The following is a 23831-nucleotide window of genomic DNA, read 5'->3' on the forward strand; positions in this document are numbered from 1 at the left end:
CCAACCTAAAATGGAGAAGCCAAATACAGTACCACTGGTGGGTGGGGGCAGGAGCAATACCCAAAGATTTATTTACAGGGCTGTACAAAACTACACAGTGTGCAGGACAGGGTGGGGGCCCTGCTCTGCAGGCTGTGCCCTTATTTGCAGGGAAGAAGGGGAGGGAGACCCCTTTCTTGCTCATGGTTTAGTGTTCTGGATAAGGTGAATGCTGGCTCTGAAATGATCCCTCTGCTTTCCACTAACAGACATTTAATTTTCTTGCTCACTTTTTGTGACCACCTAGAATCCCACACCCCCAAAGTGAGGAGAACTTCTTTCTTAGGATGATGTCAGGGACCATTCAAATGTCAATCCATAGCGGGCAAGATGGAATTTCTTTCCTCATCAATTCAGTGAATTCAATCCAATAATGGACAATCCACAAAGGAAGAAGAAGAAGAAGAAGAAGAAGAAGAAGAAGACGACGGAGGAGGAGGAGGAGAAGGAGGAGAAGAGGAAGGAGGAGGAGGAGGAGGAGAAGAGGAAGGAGAAGAAGAGGAAGGAGAAGGAGGAGGAGGAGAAGAGGAGGAAGAAGTGGAGGAGGTGGGAGGGGAGGGGAGGAGAGGGGGAGGAGAGGGAGAGGGAGGGAGGAGGGGAGGGGAGGGGGAGGAGAAAAGCAAAAAACGAACTCTTTAATTATGCCAAAGTCTGGCATGTTTAACCCACCTCCCCCAGCACCTCTCAGATGCTCTGATGGTCAAACTCAGGAACAAAAGAGGCAGCTGCCCCCTGATGGGTGGAAACCAAATTCAAGAATATTTTGTCAGTCACTGAAAGGACAAATTCAGGAAATAAAGAATGGGAGACCTGGAGTAAATATTTCATTGGTCATGATGATCAAAAGATGATGGTTAATACACACACACTCGGACCTCATCCCACCTGTTGCAGGGCGGAAGCAACACGTCCGGGGGGCCCCCCACCCTCTCCCTGGGCTTCCCCCGCAGGGCCTTGCAGCCGCTGCCCCACCCCGGACTCTGCCCCGTTTGCAGCCTCCCTCAACATGGTGCCTGGACATTCACCGCGAAGAAAAGCCAAGGACTTGACCTGAGTCTGCGGTGGGCAGGGTTGCAATGTCCGTGAGTCCTTCTCCATCTTCTTTCCCAAGTTCTCTCCTTCTCTCCCCTCTCCCACCCCATCATTGTTCCCCGGAAACAAATAGGATGGCTTCACTGGTCAATTCTTTACATGTACAAACACCAAAAGCAGAGGAAACACCCCTGGCCACCCCCCTCCCCCCCCAAACCCCAGTGCTGGGAGAGCAGCCCGCGGCGGACGAGGCTGCCTCGGGAACTGCGGAGCTGCTGGAGCTGTCCGGCTGTTCTGGAAACTTCTTTGGCCTCTGGGCTTTACCTGGAGGCCTCTTCCTTCAGCTCCTTGTTTTTCCGCACCTCTTCCGCGTGCTTGTCCTGAGAAGGAAGGGAGCGAAAAGGGCAGGTCACACAGGCTTCCCCCGGGATAAGGGGATAAAGGGAAGCCAGGGGAAAGAGAACACAAAGTAAAGAATTGCCGCCACAGGAAGTGAAGAGCAAAGTCTGCAAAGACGTCCTGAGAAGGGGCAGAAGGTGGCAGGTGAGACTGGCAGGAGGCAGGTGAGCGAGCCCACTGGTTCGGCCCCGGGGAGCTCGTTGACTGGGGCCAACCTCCCACGGGGAACCCATGTCCCAGCAACCCCAGAGCCCACCCACCTCTCCCTCCTTCACCTGGCCGTCCTGAGCTCACACTCAGTGCATTGCTTGACTCAGTGTGAGAAGCAGCTCGGTGTCACTATGCGAGAGGAGCATGTGGCATTACGGCCAGGCCTCATTACAAGTGCCTCCCCCGCCCAACACTTGCAACGTGACCACTGCCTTCACTTCTGTCCTTCCCCTCCCTCCATGCAAGTTGTTTTCTTAAGCCCTTTGGTGAAAGATGAGGGCTCTTAAGGTATGAATTGACGGAAGAATTTTTGGAAATGTCACCCAACTCCAGAAAGTGGACTCTCTCACAAGTGGGGTATGAGAACCCTCTTTGCCTCACAGCATAATAGCCAAAAGATGGGATCTGACTTCAAAGACCCATCAGCTATGTGACCTTGACCAATCACGTCACCGATCAGGCCTCAGCAACCTGGTTTTTAAAGAGGGCCATGAACGGAAAGCTCCTTTTACCTCTAGAATTCTGTGACTTTAGTGTTCACCTCCAGGGCACCTCGTGGCCTGCCTTCTGTCACCGCTCGTTGTACATCTGCCTGGGTCCCCTATTGAACGGTATCTTTCTGGCAGGCAAGGAGCACACCTTTTTCTTCTTTGTATTTCCCCATTCTTCCTAGAGCACCTCGTACATGGCAGGTGCTCAGTAAATATTGTCTCTACCACACCTTGGCAATCATCCAGATATCATCATATCCACATATCAAAAATCAGCCTGGAGTAGGCCCGTTAAGTCGGTCCAGGAGTTCAGGATATATCTTAAACTATGAATCCATCCCTGAAGAGGCCCTAGAAATTTCCGTGGCCCTAGGAAAAGTGTGGGTAGTGGTGTGTCTAGGACAGTGGTTCTAAACCTCACCCCATAATCAGCATGACCTAAGGAATTTGTGACACCGCCGGGTCCTCGGGCACCATCCCTAGAGAGCCAGTGTCCGTAGGTCTGAGGTAGGGCCCAAGGATCTGTAGCTTTAAACTTAACACCAGGTGAATCTGTTGCAGATGGTCAGTGATCCACACAGAAACTGACACAAAGCATTGGCTTGGGGCAGGGCAGAAGTCGTACATCTATCTCTCATTCCACCTCCTGCCTCCATCAGTGACCAAGAGTGAATGGGGTCACGATCCCAAAAGAGTGATGCCCACTCAGATTCTTACTCTGACATTTTGCTTCTTGAAGTCTTACCTCACCTCCGTAGCTATTACACCAGAGTGGGGACCTTCTCAATCTCTTCCCCTCAGAATCTACCTCCACTCAGGTGAGCTCTCTGGGGAGAACCCTAGACTTCTGGGCTCCTTTTCTTTGGCCTCCAATGGTCCCCTCTCTGGCCAAAGGGAAAACAGGATGATTGTGGACTGATCCCCCCGAAATAGGGGTTGAAAGAGTCCCCTAGGTTTATGGTACCCAGAGAACCGGGTTCTGGTCCCAGCTGCACTGCTTAGTGTCTGTGTGACCCTGGCCAAGTTATTTGACCTTCTCCGACATGGTTTGCCCATCAATTAAATAAGGATAACACTGTTGTGCTTACCTCATGGATTTGTTGTGGGGATAGGGGTATGAAAAGTAAATGTGTTTTTGCCATCGTTTAAATACCATATCGTGGCTCTAGCTTCAGTGATTTCTTTTGGGTTTGGCCTGAGAGCCCACGCCCCATTTTATCGCAATCCCAGGTTTTTGTTTTGTTTTTGTTTTTTCCTGCAAGAGTTTGTTCCTAGCCAGCCCTCAGTAACTGGGGAAGCCTGAAATCAGACCCAGATCACTTCCCTCCCATCTGATACTTGGTGGAGGCCTTACTTCCCGTAGGCGGGTGGAGCGTGAGAGTGGAAGGGTTGCCACATGCTGGCCAGAGGCAGGGCCTACGCAACATTCAGATCCCCTGTGAAGAAACCGATCTTTCTAGTAGCTGTTGCCAAGGGCCTGAGACTCTAGGTGGATGGGCAGGAAAAGAGTGGGGACCACGCTGCTCACCATGGGACGAGGCCACCGATCGGGTCCCGGGAGTCACCGCGCAGCAGGCGGCTCCTGGAAATAAAACACAGAGCTGGAGCTCTCCCAGGAGCTGCAGGAGAAACTGGGGCAGCCTGGAGACTCAGGAAATGAGGCCAACATGTTCTCAGCAGAACGGGCTGTTACTCTGCTGACACGTGGGACCAATCCCAGTCTCTCACGTTTCTCCTATGTAGGTGACACCATTTGGTGTATTGACAAAAGGCAGAATATTGGAAAGACCCGTGACTCACTCAGTCCATATCAAGAGGTTTGGAGAGAATCAGGTTTCCTGCTCAATGGTCAACCCAGCTTATCATGCCCTTGGCTTAGAGCCAAGAGCCCAAATCATCATCTTGCATTAAATCGAATCAGTTCATTGAAGGATGAAGCCGGGAATGTACAACTGCTTATTTGTCCTTACTCCCTTGCATCACACAGGGTTCCTCTAGAAGATCAGAGGTCTCATCTCCCTAAGACAATGAGAAACTTCAATTGTGTAGCTGTGCATCATAGCCCCCGTAGAATTCCAAAGCTTGGCTCATGTTTCTTGCCTACGACTTCCCAGAACATTCCTTGGAACTCTCTAAGGATCCAATCTAACAGAAACACCCCTTTCCTACCTGAGGCTGTTTGCTGCCTAAAATAATATGTAGGCCCTTTATACTTGCCATGGAAGGAAGAGAGTTTCCAGGAATCTCTTCTCTCTCCAAGACCACTTACCTTCTCTTGCAGCCGTTCCAACATGGCGGCAAGATGGGCCTCCCGGTTTTCCTTATTGGATTCCATCTTCTGGGCCAGTTTTTCCTTAGCCATCTTGATGAAATTGTTGTTTTCCTCAATGGCTTTTTGGATCACCTCCCGCTCGTGTTCTCGTTTCTCTGCTAGGTGTTTCAGGAGCTCAGCTTCCTGGTACTAAGGAAGCACAAAAGGGAGAAAGAGGTCCTTGAAAGTGAGCATACCAGGGTGAATTTTCACCACCATCACTTAAGATTTGCACACCCAGAACAGACGCCTCCCTGAGCCTGGCACATTGGCAAGAAGCTGAGACACTCTGTATTCTCCCACCATATCCTCAGTTCTTTTTCTCATTGCCCTCCTGCCTTCCTTCCTTCCTTCCTTCCCTCCTTCCTTCCCTCCCTCCCTCCTTCCTTCGTTCCTTCCTTCCCTCCCTCCTTCCTTCACAAATATTAAATGATGATATACCAAGTGCCAAGCACTATCCTAACAACTTGGGGAAGAAAAAAGTCTACTAGAGATAAGACATATATATAAGTCTAACCCAGACTAGCATGTGACATATGCCCTAAGAGGTAGAGAGGAAATGCTATAGGAATTCAAGGGAGAAGATTATTTTCTCCTTCAAAGACGAAAAGCTTATGGGGCACCTGGGTGGCTCAGTAGGTTGAGCGTCTGACTTCAGCTCAGGTCATAATTTCACGGTTCGTGAGTTTGAGCCTCACATCAGGTTCTGTGCTGACAGCACAGAGCCCACTTCAGATCCTCTGTCCCCCTTGCTCTCCACCCCTCCCCTGCTTGCACTCTCTCTCTCTCAAAAATAATAAATAAACATTACAAAAAAAAAAAAAAGATGAAGAGCTTCCATAAAGATGGGTCAGAGGAATCAATAGGAAACATGGAAGGCACACAAGGGGGTGAAAGTATACCACACCATGACCTTCTTACCCTTTCCCCAGTTAAGGATCCTTTTCCTTAATTGTTTAGCCTTTCCCTAAATTGTTAGTGTTTGCCGATGTCTTCCTCCTGTCAGTGTGCATATAAGGCTATCTCTTGGGCATATATAATTCAGTGCCTTATCCCTCTAACCAAACTGTAAGCTCCTAGAGACCAGGTACCTCACTTCTTTGTTTCCCTCAATGGTTGTTCCATTCTCTGCCCTATCCATGGGAGGCAATGCCTAAATATTTGTACGTTGGCGGTGACCTGACCTCAGCTCAGGGCCACCACCTGTCTTCTCTAAGTCCCTCCCCTCATGCTGAGATAGAGGAAAGAAAGGACAGCACTTACCTTTCTTCGCTCCTCAGCTGCTTCTAGTTTCTTCTGGATCTCTTCCAGTGATGGGTCTCGCCGCCTGGGTAGGGAGGCATTGAACTCAGGGACCCCATCGAAGGAAGGTGGCTTCAGGATGACTTCAAAGGACTGGCCCGAGGTACATTTGTTCAGCTCAATGACTTCCATGTCGGAAATTACACACCAGTTCAGGTCCACTGTGTCTGCTAAAGAAAGCAATAAAAGGGGCTGCTCACCCCCTGTAAACTAGATTGGTGCCCCAAAAGCATGCACACATGCACACGTATATGGGAGCTCTAGGGTCCCCAAGGCAATCAGTTCTGGGTTGGTCCTGAACTAGGCACCTGAGGTGAATGGGGCTGAAGGGGCTGGTAGCCATGGCAAGGGCTCAGGCTCCAAGAGTAGAGGTCCCAGGCATCGCGGTTTCTAATAATGGCTGTAGCAACTGCTTTCACTTTTGTTTCTGCCACAGGCTCCTACCGTCGTTGAGCTCTTGCTCAAATTGTCCTCAGCGGCAGCCAGTGGTTCATTTGCCCACCACCCACCACCCGTCCACTCCTCGTCCCACTACCAATCTGATGGCTCAGCCTATTGCCACCTCTCCCCTGCTCCCTCCTACCCTGCTCTCTTCTTTCTCTCCAGTCAGCACTGTCTTTCCGCTGGCTTTGATCTTTCCTCCTACACTGTCTCCCACACCAGCCTAGACAGAAAAAACAATCTCAGGTAACCCAAGCACTCCCATCTCTCATTTCCAAAACAAACCTGTCCCTTCCTTTTAATCCCACGGAAATTAAGAGGTGACCTGCTCCCCACCCCTCCCTGAGCAGAATGTGGCCACTCAGTGCCCCCTGCCAGTGTCCTGGGACCCTGTCACAGGTCCCAGGCAACATGGCTACCGCACAACCTCCTTGGCTGGCTGCAGGGGGAAGTCCTCTCGTTCGCCCCCGCTCTGGACTCCGTCAGAGCATCTCCACCATTCACTAAGGAGACCTATCAATTGTGGAATCCAGTGGTTTGCACTCATCTTCTATTCTAGGTGTTCCCCAAGGGCAGCATCTCTGACTGCCTCACCTCGGCATCTTCCACAGCATCCGTTTGTTAAATGAATGAAGAAAAGATAAGATCAGGAGGCAGAGGGCCTGATTCACCTTCAGCTGCTACCTAGTCCCCCGGGCTGCAGCCCCACACCAGCCTTTGCCTGATGCTTAGACCCTCAGAATCAGCTGCAGTGGTTTTACTGGCTCTGGGAAAGAAAACTTGATACGGGGAGGAGAGTTTCATAAAATTGGGACAGGAGCGTGCTACTCGTGGATACGAGCCCAGGAATCCTCCACAAGCTACACCCTCAACTGTGGCCCTCACTTACCTTCGTATTTATAGGATGATTTATTCAGAGGATCGGCCAGAAAACAGGAGCAGAACAAGGACACCAGTGGGAGCTCCTTCATCTTCTCTTTGTAGGCTGCAGAAACACCGGCAGAAGGTGGTGACTCCCTCCTAGTCTCCTGAGTCAGCCTCAGTGTGAGTCTGGGAGCCTGAGCAGCCAGGGGTCACCAGGCTCCACAGCGGCACCTAAACCACCCAAATCTACCCCTTGCCTGGGGATTCAGCCCCCTTTGCCCTGAGCGGCCCATTTTAGGATTCCTGTGTGTGATTCAGATCCACTTCTGTCCACCTTAGACAGGTGACCCTTAGACCCTTAGAACCTGACCCTTCCAGAGCACCCAGATGACCCCATCTTCTCCTGAGTACATTGTTTCCCTTCTTAGTACCGAATGCAGAATGCCCTCAGGCAAAGACCACAAACCCCAACCTGGCGCCCTGGACCTAGTTCTCTGTCTCCTCACACTTGCCCAGAATATTCCATTTACTTTGCTCCGAGATGCAGGAAATCCACGCTCCATTTTAGTCCAAGTACTCAGCAGTGCTTCTCTGAATGGTAAAGATGCACACCACCATCCCTCTTGTCTTGCCTCTCCCTGGGTGGCAAGGTCAGGCTGTGAGCCTTCTCTGACCTTCCCAGCACAGGTGCCGGTGCCCATAAAGGCACCCCCACCGTCTAGTCTCTTTGTGTCAGGAGAGGATTTGAGAGCCAAGAGGTCACAAGTTAGAGCTGATATGGTCAAGTCCAGCCCACTATTGCCTGGCCCTGGCCTGTGATCCTGCCTGTCCCCCCACCACCCTGGGGCCAGTGCACCTTGTTTTAAGCTCCACATGCTCAGGCCCTCTCAGTTCTCAGCTAAACCCAGTGTGGTGCCCAGGCACTCTCCTTCTTCTTTCCTTTTACTTGCTGAAAGCATAATCCAGTGTGAAAATAATACGTGTGCATCGTAAAAAGTTTTTAAAACACGCACAGATGAGTAAAAGAAAAGCTCTGGGGCGCCTGGATGGCTCAGTCAGTTAAGTGTCTGACTTCAGCTCAGGTCATGATCTCGCGGTCCGTGAGTTCGAGCCCCACGTCAGGCTCTGTGCTGACCACTCAGAGCCTGCAGCCCGTTTCAGATTCTGTGTCTCCCTCTCTCTCCGCCCCCCCCCCCCCACCGTTCATGCTCTGTCTCTTTTTGTCTCAAAAATAACTAAACGTTAAAAAAAAAATTAAAAAAAAAAAAAGAAAGAAAAGCTCAGCTGTGATTCCACTCACCATCTAGAGACAACGCCTTTTAGTCCTGGGGTATACTTTCTGTCAGTCTTTTACCCTTCTCTGTGTCTATGTAAGCACATATATGTGTGTACAGAAACACCCTGCTCTACGGTGCCCCGCGGCATAGACAGTTTTTGTACCTACCGGCGAGGGTCATGTTTTCAGGAATGTGAGGGCTGAATCTGGCTGAAAGTCACAGAGTAGGTCTGTCACCAGCTCAGGACGCTGTCACAAATCTGAGAAAGAGAGCATGTTACCACTGACAGGTTATTCGCATAAGAAAGGTCTTTGCACAACTGGGGAGGGAATCCCAGGATGCACCTGGTCTGCCCCCACCTCCAGGACCTCTACACACCCACTCTCCCTTTCCCAAACACAGACCCCCCTCTTCCATATTACCGCAAGCAAGTTCAGTTTCCGGGCACTAAGGAGAGCTTCATAATTGGCTTTCTAGTCTCAAGCCCCCCTGAGCATCAGACATGGATTTCCCAAAACTGTACATGTCAAGAGCTGTTCATTTGTCTCTGTGCGGCTCAGTGGCTGGGTCAAAGCAAAGGCTGAGGTGAGAGACAAATCTTAAGTCAGAATCGCTTGGGAGGTTTTCACAAAATAACTCTGTGTCCTGAGTTTCTCCCTATTCCCCCTCCCAGCCCATTCTGATAGGGGGTGAGAGGGCATTGGACAGAGGCTGTCAAAATCCTAGTTCACATGGCCTCTCGCTCACTACCCACCAAACACTCCCTGACCCCGTTTAAGACCAACTATGAGAAGAGACAAATATTATTAAGGAATAATGTCATCACAATGCGGTTGGTACAGAGATGGAAATCTGCACGCAGGATTATTGTGGGAACACAGAGATGGGGCTTCATGCTCAGCACGAGGCCTGGGGATCCAGCAAGGGACCCCCGGGTGTTAGCAGCACCTGCATTGAGTCTTAACTGATGAGTCGGAATTAAGCCTGGAGGACACTGTGCTGAGGGAGCTATAAGCTGGAGGTGGGGGAGTGTGGTGAGAAATCTCTATGTCTATGGTTGGCCAGAGAGTGCAAAAGAGGAGGGGGAGGTGAAACAAGAGAAGCAGGGAGGGAGAAGGTCAGGGACAGTAGGGGACAGACGTCTACCGAAGGCTGCTATGCAAGGGAATGAGGAGTAGCCAGCAGTAAGTAGCCATCATGGGGAACACTTGATCCTTGGCCACTGAGGTGGTTAATTTTTGTGTCCACGTGACTGGACTAAGGGATGCCCAGATAGCTGGTGAGCATTATTTCTGGATGTCTCAGGCACACCCCCTCTCAGGGACAGGTTAGTATTTGAGTGGATAGGCTGAGTAAAGATGACCCTCCCCAGTGTGGGTGGGCCTCGCTCAATCTGTTGAGGGCCTGAACAGAACAGAAGGCGGAGAAAGAGTGAATTCGCTCTCTCTGCTTAAGCTGGACATCCGTCTTCTCCTGCCCTCAGACGCGAGAGCTCCAGTTCTCTGGCCTTCAGACTCGGGCTGGAGTTCTGCCCCCAGCTTTCCTGGGTCCCCAGCTTGTCGGCAGCTGATCGTGGGGTTTCTCAGCCTCCATAACTGCGTGAGCAATCCTTCACAATAAATGTCTTTCTGTATGCATCCTATTGGTTCTGTTTCTCTGGAGAATGCCGACTAACACAGCCACCCTCAGTGGGCACTGTGCCAGGGCGGCATGAGCCAACAGCTTCCCTGCCTGCATCCTCACAAGGCAAAGGACTCTGAGATTGACTCAGAGTCACTTTCCTTCCTTAATGAGGCATATTCCCAATGGGGACTGGGGTCTGTACTGGCTGGGGGTGGGCAGGGGCGCCAACAGGAGCAGCGGGCTCAGCTTTAGGCCAGACCCATGTGGACTCCAACACAGACTTGACCTCAAATTGCACACATTAAATGAGAAATGCATATATACAGCATCCAGCAAGAAGGAGGTACTTAATAAACGTGTTTCCTTTCGTCCGCCTTTTCCATCAGGGTGGCCACCAGCCCCCACACACCTGCTTCAGAGTCACTACCTCTCTGGTCCTCACCATCCCTGCAGTTAAGGACTGTCATTGCCATTTGAAGATGAGGAAACAGAGGTTCAGAGGGTTTATGTGGATTGCCCGGGGTCATGCGGTTAGAGAGTTAAAAACACAGCAACTGGAAGCCAGGTCAACCGGCTCTGGTCAAAGCTCTGAAACGAGGTCAGAAGCACTAAGTTCCCTCCAGCAACTTCATGTTCTTTGGAGCCAGGGGCCCTGCCATGCACCGCCCCCTTCGCTGTGCAGCACAATAGGCCTCTTTACTCAGAGTCAAGCTGATCCTGACAGTACCAGCGGGTCCCTGAACAGGGCCTGGAGGGGACATCCCTGGTCATGAGGCTCCATTCCACACAATCTCAGCCCACGACTGGGCTGATTGATGAGGTGACTGGGAGGGTAAGAGGGTCCTTGCCAGGAGAGGGAGCCTCATCAGATTTTAACCTAGGTAATGGATCTGACGTAGAGGTCCAAATAAGTGAAGTGAGGCAGAGAAGGGACTCTGAGAAAGAAGGGGGACTGAACTGGGCTTTTTCTCTAAAGGTGGGTGCCTGGAACCAGGGACTGCGCCCCTCAGCCTAAGCTGGGAATGATGATCAAGGCCCTCCACTCTTGGAGCACAGATGACAACTGCTGTCCCCCATGTTATCCCAATTAATGTTCACTTGAGGCTGAGTTAACAAGACAGGAATCATCAGCTTCACTTTCAGATGAAGAACCTGAGGCTTAGAGAAACTGAGACTCTTGGCTAAGGTCACATAGCTACTTGGTGGTAGAACTGGCTCTGGGACCCAGCTCTTCTGACTTATGAGCTCTTCCCTTTTGGCCAGAGGAGGGACTGGATGCTAGCGGCCTGGTCCTCCATGGTCCTGGAGACTCAGGGAAAGCCGATCTGGCCTGAAGGTATGGTTTAATTACAAATAGGAGTGAGTGCTTTCCACACTTCTTGGGAAGATATTGTGCTGGGAGTTATAGAAGCATGAAGAACCAGGTAGAGAACAAAGGTCAGAGAGGCCAAGAAGGAAGACCAGGGCAGGGAACAGGAGACACTCCAGAGATGGGCAGAGGCATGCATAGCCAAGGGAGCTGTAACTGAAAGCTCTCTGTTTCACAGGACTGGGGCCCACATAATCAAAAATGTGTATTTATAGAGCATCTACCATGTGGCAAATGCTTTCATTTTAATTTTCATAAGAGCCTTATGATGTAAAGATTATCGTCCCTGTTTTATAGGTGTGGAAATTGAGGCTCAGAAAGGGTAAGTGACATTTCCAAGGCTACTCAGTGGGGTGGGTTGAATGGAGTCTCCCAGTAAGATACGTCCTCGTTCTAACCCCTGCAACTCGGGAACGTGGATTTATTTGGAAAGGGTCTCTGCGGATTTAATTAAGTGAAGGACTTCGAGGTCAGATCATCCTGTATTATCCAGGTGGCATCAAATGTAATAACAAGAGTCCTTATAAGGGACACACAGAGGGGAGAGGCCATTCGAAGAGGGAGGCAGAGATTGGATTGATGCATACACAAGCCACCAGAAGCTGGAAGAGACACAAAAGTTCCCTCCCCTAAGGTCTTATGGGAGAATGACACCTTGATCTTGGACTTCTGCACACCAGAACGGTGAAAGAATTAATTTGTGTTGTTTCAAGTCATAAGTTTGTGGCAATTTGTTACGGCAACTGCAGGAAACTAATACATGCAGTAAGTGGCAGAACCAGGGCTCAAACCCATGATTCTTCCACCTTATCTCAACTACCAGTGTTTATACACAGTCAATTTGTTCCTTAAGATAATTTGTATATTTGCACCTACAGGTACACGGGGCCCTTAGAAATCCTCATGCCATAGTCGTGACATTTCTATTGCCTTCAAGACCCAAAAGATGTTGCTCCCCATGGGACATTCTGAGAAAGGATAGAAGGGGGCAGAGGGGAGGGCCTAGACTCTTCTAGAGAAGCCAGCAGCGCAAAGAGGTCCCAAGCCATTGGGTGGTGGCAGCCACAGGAGGGAGCCCGACTTTGCCCCCATGGGGTGGGTCATACCTGCCTCCCCAGCACTTAGCCTGGCTACGTGAGGTCTCCAAGTTGGCTGGTGGGTTAGACCCAGATTGGATGCACACCACTTGGAAGATCTGGTTATGCTAACCCGTAGCCTGGAGGCCCTTCAGAATGGCCCTTTGGCCTCTGTTCTCCCATCTTAAACACCAACATCTCAGGCCATTCTCCTGGACACATCCAATCAACCTGAGGGCCCACAAACCAGCCTTGGCCTGGTCCCTAAAAGCTTCTCACAATGCTGGGAATCTGTTAAACGGCATGGTGGCTTGGGTTATGTTGTCAGGCCACAGCAAAACACCTGCACTGCAATGGGGCCACCAGGCCTGTCCTAGAACTGCCAGAGAAGGGTGTTAAGAGATGTTATTGCTCAAGTTTACACAGGACAAAATGCCAGGAATTCAGGGAGGCAATATGAAGACTAAAAGACAATAGGGGCCAGGGGCACCTGGGTGGCTCAGTCAGTTGAGGGTCTGACTTCGGCTCAGGTCATGATCTCAAAGTATATGAGTTCTAGCCTCACATTAGGCTCTCTGCTGTCAGCACAGAGCCCGCTTTAGATCCTCTGTCTCCCTCTCTCTCTGCACCTCCCCAACTTACTCTCTGTCTCTCAAAAATAAATAACATTTAAAAGAGAGACAACAGAGGCCAGAGTAGACATGAGTCAGTCCCATGGGGGGAAATCCTATCTGAAACATCACACATCAGAGCATCGTAAGGCAAAAAAAAATCTCTGCACTGAGGCAAACCTCTAGCCCTCCCAGAGGCTCTTTGTGTGTTTTCTGTTATGGCAAAGGTCAGTCCCAGGCCTCCCCAGTCCTAGGAAAGACCAGAACAATGACTGTATCCAGCCATAGCAAAGATCAAAGCGGTCCCCAACCGAAGGTAGATGACTCACGCTCACTCAGCCAATAGCACAGAACCAGAACCCACGACAGTGGCCTCCTGACTCTTGCCCCATGCTCACTCCCAAGCATTCTTGATGGGTGCAGACTGCTGGTCAAGAGGCAGGGCCTCCCTGGGCAGCCCCACCCTGGGGCTGTCAGTTATTGATCCAGCAAAGCCCGTAGTAAGGGGACTCAAGCTTCCAATGGCAAAAGTGAGAGTGTGCTGGGTTATGCTGCAATTCAGATTCTGCAGGTGCTTCTCTCACTGCCATGGCTTCAGAACTTGACAGTGTGTGGGCGTGCAGACTGGATTTTGGGGGGAACACAGAGGACCTGCTGGGCTGCATGCAAGACTCATTGGGACCAGGAATAGCAGTGGGAAGATCAGCGACCTCCAGGCTATAATTATATATTATATATTATTATATATATTATTATATATAATATAATATTATATTATATTATTATTTATATTATAAAGCATTTATATATATAAAGTATAAGAATACTTTATATTCTATTCAATAGGAAAGTACTGCCCTCATCGTTTGAATAAGAAGAGAGAGAGGGAATGGTAATGCTGATGATAATAGCAATAATAATAGCTACCCCATCTTGAACACCTGCTTGTACCAGAAAATTCACAAGCGTTATCTCAAGTTATTCCCTGAGGTTATTTGTAAGGAGGCACTTGAAGCTCGGCAGTCAGGTTAATGACACCAAGTCCTACAGGTAGTTAAGGGCAAAGCTGGGATTGTCATCCTAAAGCCCATCTCTGCCATTAGCTGCTACTCATGCAAAAATAGATTCTTCTGGCAACATCAGCTTGAGGGAAAGATTAGGAGAAGAAGTTTGGAAGCCAGGACTAGGCACAAAATGGTGAGGAACTGCCTAGAACCAGTAACACCTTGGACTGTTTGCATTCCACCCAGCACTGTTTTCTCATTTGCAAACTGACTTGTACATTTACTCCAGTGCCACCATCTAAGCGTCTATGTATGAAAAAGTGATCACACATTTTTGTTGATGGACTGAACCATTAACATAACTGGTAGATAATTAGCGGTAACCCCATCGAGCAGAGACCCAGGCCATGAAGAGGTAAGACGCAGAATGAGTACATTTTGACTGGCAGTGAGGGTGGCTGAGAGAGAAGGTCTAGAAATTAAGGCTGTTGACTGAAGGGGATCTCATGTGGCGCAGTGGGGGGCAAGGTGTCCAAAGTGAAGAGATCAGAACCCCCAGTTTTTTCCTAGAATATCAGAATGTCAGCGATGGAGGGGACTGAACTGGTGATCACTAGCCAGAGGGTCTCAATGAGGGCAGCCCACTCCCAGGAATATATGTGGGACTTTTTGGTGGTCACTAGACTAGAGGTGTTCTTGGCAGTTAGTGGGCAGAGGCCACGTAAACCAACACCCTGAACTGCACATAAGATTCCCACACAACCAACAACTGTCCCTTCCAAAGTGCCCAGATGCTCCTCCCAGAGATCAGAGATTCTGAGATCACACTGAGTTGGCCAAGATGGGACCAGGGTCCAAGTGTTTGCCCTCACCATTCATACTGATCCTTTCCCTCCTCCCAACCACGAGGATGTGAGGGAAAAGCTCACTTGGGGGCCACCAGAACAGCAGAGATAGGGAAGAGAAAGGGATGCAGAAGAACTTTTCTACATGACCAAAAATGGTGACCCCTGCTCCCAGGGTTTCTATAATGCAGTTGGTGACCAGGAGCTGATAGACAAGAGCACCAAAGTCTCTAGTGCCACATGGCTATTTATTGGGCACATGCCAGAACTCCCAAGGCAACTCTGACTGTCCACTGCCCAAGTGAGCCAGCATTTTGTTTGTCACTGCAAGGAATGCGCAGATAAGGCCTTCAGGATGTGTCAAATCTTATGAGGACTATTTTTGAAGCATAGGAAGCTAACACATCCAAGTGGTTTGAATAGAGTGGTCCGGGGCAGGGGTGTTCAGAGACAATAGAGGGACTGTGGAGTGGATGCAGTGAGCTCTGATCCAGGTTTTCTAACACAGGCAGGACAGGGAGGTGGCTCTTTAGATCTGTCCCAATCACTAGTCCTACCAAAGTTATGCATGTGCTGGAAATAAGCTGCACAAACTACCTCAGTGTCACAAAATCATATCATCTCTGCACAGTTCCCCTGGTTATTTTGTGCTGATCAGAAGACTCTGACCGAAAGCCATATCTAGGTTAACAAAGAGAGAGAGAAATTATTTTTTTCATGAATGTGGTTCATTCTTTCCACATTATTTATTGACTATTTAATTCTGTGCCAAACACTCAGCCGGGTCCTAAAGTAACCACGGGGGTTTTTGGTGATGAAAATGTGAAACAGGTCCCCTGGGTGAGAATTCAGGGCCTCTGGAAGTTCTGCAGATGCTCTGCGGGTGTTCAGCAATTCTCCAACAGTTATAAAGGCAGAAGGAGCAGATATTAGAGCACAGGTCAAGACTGGGCCAGTGAGATCCACAGGACACTGGACAGGCACAACAGTGTGTGATTAGCTGGCATTGGGCAGCTGGCGCTTACCTGAACACCACCTTCACTTGGGTTGCTTCTAAGGGGATCAAGAATAGGAGAGGTGGGAACCATGGTCAGGAGCAACTTCCAGACAGTACCTAACAGACTCAGAAATGCAGCTTCGGTTGTGCTTCTAGGAAATAAGGAGGAGTCACCTGTTGACAAGTGCACACCTCTGGAGGCCTAAGTCTGAGGAACCCCTCCTAGTTGTAATAGCTACATTGGGAGGCAAGCCAGAGAAGGAAAATTAAGTCTGGAGAAATGAGTCCCAAATAATCTACAGCAATAGCACTTTCTGGGCTGCTTTTATTTTCCATTCAACACCTACAGAAGAATCAACATACTAGAAGCAAAGTTCCAATGGAAAGAGTCTAAGTGTCCATCAACTGATAAATGGATAAAGAAGATGTGGTTTCTACATACAATGGAATACTACTTGGCAAGGAGAAAGAATAAAATCCTGCCATTTGCAGCAACGTGGAACTAGAAGAACTAGATGGAACTCACTCGTGCTAAGTGAGATAAGTCAGTCAGAGAAAGACAGATACCATGTTTTCACTCATATGTAGAACCTGAGAAACTTAACAGAAGACCATGGGGGAAAGGAAGGGGAAAAAATAGTTTCAAACAGAGAGGGAGGGAGGCAAACCATAATACACTCTTAAATACAGAGAACAAACTGAGGGTTGATGGCAGGGGAGAGGGGAAAATGGGTGATGGGCATTGAGGAGGGCACTTGTTGGGATGAGCACTGGATGTTGTATGTTAGCGATGAATCAAGGGAAACTACCCCCAAAACGAAGAGCACACTGTATACACTGTATGTTAGCCAACTTGACAATAAATTATATTAAAAAAAAAAAAAAGGAAAGACAAAAAACAGAAGCAAAGTTCCAGGGCATGGACTTCCATTCAGGGTCTCTGGGTGGAGTGCAGAGCATTGCGACCCAGGTACCATGAGAGACCCTGGACTCAGATTACTTGGAAGCATCAGCATATGGAAGAAACTCTTGTAATCTGAGTCCTAGTGACACCAATAGCAATATTTTGGAGTACTTTACAGTTTATCAGACATTTTCAATTGCGTATATGTGTATATGTACATTTTATATGTAATGTTTTAATTATAAGCATATTAATATCCTAGTTTGAAACATCTGTGTGACAGAGAAACGAAAAGAAATCCCTGCCAGGTTGCTACTTTTTCTTGTTGGCACTTCCTTCTAGTTGTTTTTTTTTTTTTTTTTCCTAATGTCCATTATTTTTACATGGTTGCAATCTGGACATATATATTTTATCATTGCATTCTCTCCAAACCCTATAAAATAGGTACTATTATACCCATTTCACTGATGATCAATTCAGGTGAATTACTTGATTTGCCTAAAGTCATACAAGCAGAAAATGATAAAGATGGGATTTGAACTAGTGTCTTCTTACATCAAAGCTCCATGGTACTTCCTCATATCCAAGGCCAAGAGAAAATGTAAGTAAGACGGATGATTGCCTAGGGCATGTGGATGAAGGGCACACAAAGGCTCCTGGGCCCCACATCTGCCTTCCCACCATGGGCAGCCCCAGGGCTTAAAATTCTCACTACTAAGTTCTCTCTTGCATCAGGCAATGTCTTCGAAAGTCCTGTTAAATAGGGGATGAATCACTGGAATCTACCCCTGAAATCATTATTACATTATATGCTAACTAACTTGGAAGTAAATAAATAAATAAATAAAATAAATAAAAATTTTAAGAAATGTTCAAGCTGGAAAATGAAGGAATAAAAAGCCTTTTATGAGGAAAAAAAAAAAGTCCTGTTAAAATGCATACACATGACCTACCAAGTGTAATAAATTAAATCATTTTCACATCAGCAGAGAACAAGCAATAGATTTGTAGACATTCCCAGGGGGCAAGCTCTCTGCCCTTAGATGGGAGGAGCCCTGGAGATCTCTAGCATTGCCCACCCTTTTCAGATGAAGAGACAGAAGCCCCAAGAGGTTCGGTGCCTTTCCCAAGATTAAGTAGGAGGAACAGAGTCAGGTTCCCAACCTACATTTAGCCTATAATCAAGGGACAGTCTCACCTTTGGCCATATTATTCTTGTTTTCATTATTCTTTCATTCTTCCCCAATGCTTTGTATGTTTCACAACTTGTGTTTGATCTTTAAGTTAAAATCATTTCTATCTATATTTTATTACTTTAAGGAGAAAACAGTATCTAACGTTTTTCTTCGTGAGAGATGAGAGTTTTGCATACTTTAATTTCCTTCCCTACAAAATTTCTGATTTTGTCACAGTGACTGTGTTTTCAGTTCTGGATTATTATTAATGATTTCCTTCTTAAATTATTCATTTAACAAACATTCATTGAGAACCTACTATATGCACTATGGGAGATGCTAAGACAATATACATGTATATATAATGATAAATTTAATAGACACATTCCTTAGCCTTAAGATATTCGACATTTGCATTCAGCTTTGTAAATGCGTTGATTATATTGAGACAAAGGCTCTAAATTCTAGTGCTTTCTTTCTTGGTAACCATTAGCAATGTCATATCTTTTTTGTATTTGCGTTCTTTAATTTGATAAAAAAAATTTTTTTTGGCTACCTAGACTACTTCTGGGGTAATATATTTTTCAAGAAGGGTTTGTGGAATACCTACTGAGTCCTTACATATCTGTTTGATGGCAGATGCAGAAGACAGACAAACCTATCCCGGGATCAATAGTCAAGTTGTGTTAGTGCTTCCACATTCTGTGTTTCAACCTTGCTTTCTACCTGGTTCGCATTTCAGGGCACTGACACCCAAATGATCCACTGGAACTCTGCATCTGTCCCACCCCCTTGCCCGCTGGGTCTTTCACCCTGTCGCCTGCACTCGGCTCCTTTCTCTGGATTCACAGTCTCTGGTTTGTTCTCTGAACTCCCGGTTGCCTGTGCCTTGCCATAAATTAGGTCAGTCAACCACCCCAGACCCCTGTTCCTTTCAATCTGTTCTGTCCTCTTGCTTCCTACCACCTACCTCTGACAGAGGACCCTAAGGGAATGGACGCACAGCGGCGATCAGTTTTAATGGATAGAAAAGACCAGTGAGCATGAGAGAAGGAAGGGGGAAAGGATAGATGTGTATGGGGAGGCAGGGGTAATGTACCCATTATCTGTGTATTTTCCTGTCTTCCTAGTGGAACTAAAAATGTAAAAACCTAGAAAATGTTTTTTAAAATATCAGAAGAGATTTTCTTTGTCCTTACTCTTCCTCAAAGAAAAACACACAAAGTAACATTTTCCCAGTCTATCACATCTCTAAATATAGCAAATTCTAACTTAATAAGCAAATTCAATCATACACGATGAATGTTTATTAGCCAAGCCAAAAAAAAAAAGCGGGGTAGAGTTTGTTTCTCTACAGAGCATTATAAAAATTACATTTTGCATGTTTTATCATTTTTCCCCAAATTCCTATCCCTCTCCCCAAATAAAGGTCTCAGCTCTACCTACCTGTCATTTCAAAATCTCTGGGAATTCTGTGTCTGCAAATGATAGTCTCCAGGTAAGTGGGAAATAAAACAAAGATATCAAGGGGTCTGGAGAAAGGATCTTAAGGGTTCAGGAAAAATTAAGCCTTTCTTGGATTAGGATTTTGATTTTGAAAATATCCAATCATTTAAAATCAACAGCACAGGGACGCCTGGGTGGCTCAGTTGGTTGAGCGTCTGATGCTTGGTTTCAGCTCAGATCACAATCTCACAGTTCGTGGGATCGAGCCTCATGTTAGAGCCTGCTTGGGATTCTCTCTGTCTCCCTCTCTCTGTGCCCCTTCCCCTCTCTCTCTCTCTCTCTCTCTCTCTCAAAATAAATATATAAACTTTAAAAAATAAAAGAAAATAAAATCAACAGCACAGAAGATCTGAATTTTCCCGTTCTTTCTATGTGATTGGTTTAATATAAACACTTGGTCCTTCTCTCTTCTCCTCTCTCTTCCCTTCCTTTCCTGCCTCCCTATCTGTCACACCTTACTCTGGATCTCAGTTTATCAATCTTTATTGTCCTACTTTAAACCTCATCAGTCAGCCCACTCATGTCCCACAGGGCAAATGTGGTTTAAATGGCCTGGTCGGATGAGAGAAGCAGCAACTGTGCTTGGCCCTTGGATTTCTTTTACTGAGCCAAAAGGAAATCTAGATATTAAGTCAAAAAATGCAAGACACTCCCACCACCCCACCAGCCAATAGTATGTCTGTTCAACACTCTGCTCAGGAAGGACAGATTTTTTCCATTTTTGATGGGTCCTTTAGAACACAGGATCTCCTAAAGAGATAGTTTTTCCACTTAAACACAGTACTTGGATTTTGGACACTTGATATTGTATATGGTCATAGGGACATGTTTGAACAAGATAGTTCTCCTTTCAAGAAGGTCACAGTCCGGGGCGCCTGGGTGGCGCAGTCGGTTAAGCGTCCGACTTCAGCCAGGTCACGATCTCGCGGTCCGTGAGTTCGAGCCCTGCGTCAGGCTCTGGGCTGATGGCTCGGAGCCTGGAGCCTGTTTCCGATTCTGTGTCTCCCTCTCTCTCTGCCCCTCCCCCGTTCTCTGCCCCTCCCCCGTTCATGCTCTGTCTCTCTCTGTCCCAAAAATAAATAAAAAACATGCTCTGTCTCTCTCTGTCCCAAAAATAAATAAAAAACGTTGAAAAAAAAAAAAAAAAAAAGGTCACAGTCCTGGGGCGCCTGGGTGGCTCAGTCGGTTAAGCGTCCGACTTCAGCCAGGTCACGATCTCGTGGTCCGCGAGTTCGAGCCCCACTCGGGCTCTGTGCTGACGGCTCAGAGCCTGGAGCCTGTTTCAGATTCTGTGTCTCCCTCTCTCTGACCCTCCCCCATTCATGCTCTGTCTCTCTCTGTGTCAAAAATAAATGTTAAAAAAAAATAAAATAAAAAAAATAAAGAAGGTCACAGTCCTTCGGCTCAGATCGTGATCTCACAGTTCGTGGGTTCAAGCCCCGCATCGGGCTCTGTGCTGACAGCTCAGAGCCTGGAGCCTGCTTCGGATTCTGTGTCTCCCTCTCTGTCTCTGCCTCTGCCCTGGTCACACTCTGTCGCTCTCTCTTTCTCTCTCTCAAAAATAAATAAATGTTAAAAAAAATTTTTTTTAAATCAAGAAGTTCATAGTCTACAATATGGGTGAATCTTGAGGACATTATGCTAAGTGAAAGAAGCCAGTCATAAAAAGACAAATGCTGTGTGATTCCACTTATATAAAGTACCTAGAATGGTCAACTTCACAGAGACAGGAAATAGAATGGGGGTTGCCAGGGGCTGGGGGGGGAGGGGAGAATGAAGAGTTAGTGTTCAACTGGGACAGAGTTTCAATTTGGACAGATAAAAACAGTTTCGGGGATGGATGGTGGTGACGGCAGCACAACGGGAATATAGTCAACACGACGTAAAAATGGCTAAAGTGGTAAATTTCATGTTATGTGTATTTTACCAAATTAAAAATAAAAAAAAAATGTTCAAAAGAAGTTCATAGTCTAGTAAGAATTATCCATAGGCTTATAGTCTTAGAAAAGGTCATAAGGGTCCCTTAGCCAATGTTTTTTTCTTACTGGGACTGACAATAAAGAACTTCATTTTATATCATGAGCCAGCATGTATATGTCCTAATACTGACATATACATGCATATATATAGTCATTGATACATCTACGTGGATACACATAAATATACACATAACTAAAATATAGACATAAATATGGGTGTATTTATTTATAAATATGACATTTATTAAATATGTTTATAAACATAATTTATTTACAAATATTTATGTAACTAAAAATACATCATTAAAAAATGGCATAGGAAATATTTACTCTACTATATGGAACGTGTTTTGACTTTTTTTCTACTCTAACTCCATTTTATTTGAAAAATATATATATCAGTTACAACCCCCAAATTTGATTTCACAGTCCACTAATGGATCCCAGTCGGCAGTTTGAAAAACACTAATCTAGCCCAGTCTCCAACACAATGCAGAAATTTCTATAACCGATCTCCTGGGTGATCATCCAACTTCTGTTTGAATGCCCTCAGTGATGGGGAGCTCACTCCTTACAATGCTCTGTGGTGAATCCATCTAGCAGTTAAAGATCCCCGTCCACTCCAAACTTGTTCCAGGAGTGGGCCAGGTGGAGCCGGGGATCACAGAAGGTCTGGGACCTGCTGACAGGTGTTCTGGTGCTGGTGACAAGTGGGTTTCAAGGAGTTCCTAGCAGCAAGGTGGGGGCTTGGGGCATGCTTGAGAGGAGGGGGCTGGCTGGCCCTAGAGGACAGGGCAGAGTCTCTGGAGACTCTAGCTTTGCTCAGTGGAGCTGCTAATCAGACCTTGGCCCTCTGCTTCCTCACCACTCTCTCCAGCACTATGATTATCTCCTCAACAGAAGGATGATCTCATTCCCCCTAGCACCCTGACTCCCTGCCTGTGGGAGAGATTTCCTCCCCCTAGAGAGGGGCTCAGCGTCAGGAGAGACAGATTCTCCCACATTCTCTCTCAGTCTGCCACCCACCCCGCAGGACTCCAGCGGGCCACCGCTGGCCATCCCCGCCCACTGTTCTCTTGGTCTTGAGACACGAGGGTATTCCTGCCCAGGGTGTTTGGACTCAAGCTACCTCAATATTCTGAGCCCCCCAAGGGATTCCGGGCACCTGCCTTTTTTCAGGACAATGGGACCCCTCCACACCTGACTGTGTCTTCCTGGGAGGAATGAAACAAAGCACTGCCACGTGGGGACAAGGCTGGCCACTGGACAGCGGATCCAGGTCCTGGTCCCCTGGATGAGAAGAGGGCAGTGCCTAAACTCCAGGCGAGGGCGGTGGGCTGAGTGAGGAGTGGCCTCGCTCAGCCACCAGCGGGGACCAGGGCGTGGCACTTGTGGGTTCCCGCAGTTTGCAGCCAGACAGCCAGCCGGCCCTGCCCAGGTAGGATGGGTTGACCTCAGGGCGAGGCGGAGCCAGGAAGAGGTGGTGATCTCATTGCATCCTTAGAACCAAGAGCAAAAAGTAACCCAGTGCAGACAGAGGAGAAAGAAAAGGATGATACACAGGGGAAAGGGAGCCAAGAAAAACTGTGGCTGAGAAAGGAAATGTAAAACACAAAGCAGCTTCTAGCCTGAAACAAATCACGGGTCAGAGCCAGCTCCAAGGGAAGCCGGACTCTGAACAAAACCTTTCTCCCAAAGCAACAAAACATTTTTATGCAGAAAGAACTCACCATGGACATCTGACCCAAAAGAAACCCTGGCAATTCGCACCTGTCCTCCGAGCTCTGGAACAGAAGGACTGCCTGTAGCCCACCCTTGCCCCTCGGGGTAGCCCCATTCTTTTCACCTCACCCCATTTCTGCCAGGATTTCACAAAGTTTCATTGATTGAATGAAACCAAAAGGCAACACAAAGGGCGCCAGGCCCCTCGCTCCTCCTCCCTGCGGCTGCTAATAATTTTTTCTTTTGTCTGAAAAGCCTCAAAGAATTTGCATTCCATTCCCACTTACCTGCGGTCCTGTTCAGGCGAGGTGCTTCCTTCCTCACTCCCTCAATTAGTGGTACCCTGGGCTTCTCTCCACATCAGCACCACTGCTCGCTCTCGCCATGACATCACCTCTGAGCTCTGTGATTGGCTGACAGGGGGTTGCTTGGCAATTGGACAGTCTCCGCTGGTGGAGCAGGGATTGCCTGAGTGAGTAACTCTTAGCAGGCCAGGGAGTGGAAGATGATGTCAGACAAACAACCTGCTTTCCATGCTGCCTGTGGCGCTGGGGGCCAGAGGGTAAGGGTAGGGATGCAGAAAGAAGGAGGGAGGGAACGGTACGAGAAGGTGGGGGCGAAGGCACCGCTTACAAGCTCAGCTGTCCGGCCAGA

The 23831-nt window shown here is 47.8% G+C and overlaps 1 protein-coding gene across 4 annotated transcripts; it reads right to left on the reverse strand.

The window, feature by feature from the left end:
- Positions 1-854: 854 nt before the first annotated feature.
- On the reverse strand, positions 855-23575 carry STMN4 (stathmin 4). 4 transcript variants are annotated; one of them, XM_030312651.1, is made up of 8 exons: positions 23465-23575; positions 8534-8625; positions 7115-7210; positions 6368-6448; positions 5746-5954; positions 4441-4632; positions 3700-3753; positions 855-1451 (listed from the first exon to the last, which is right to left on the reverse strand). In XM_030312651.1, the coding sequence occupies exons 2-7, from the start codon at positions 8544-8546 to the stop codon at positions 3733-3735; spliced, it is 612 nt and encodes a 203-aa protein (XP_030168511.1). In that variant the 5' UTR covers positions 8547-8625; positions 23465-23575; the 3' UTR covers positions 855-1451; positions 3700-3732. The 4 variants fall into 4 exon arrangements, with proteins under 4 accessions (XP_030168511.1, XP_030168513.1, XP_030168510.1 ...); XM_030312653.1 differs by lacking the exon at positions 6368-6448 and having other exon boundaries at positions 23465-23572; XM_030312650.1 differs by lacking the exon at positions 3700-3753 and having other exon boundaries at positions 23465-23572.
- Between the last annotated feature and the right edge of the window lie 256 nt (positions 23576-23831).

Source organism: Lynx canadensis, chromosome B1, assembly GCF_007474595.2.
Source record: "Lynx canadensis isolate LIC74 chromosome B1, mLynCan4.pri.v2, whole genome shotgun sequence".
In the NCBI taxonomy this organism is placed as follows: Eukaryota; Metazoa; Chordata; class Mammalia; order Carnivora; family Felidae; genus Lynx; species Lynx canadensis.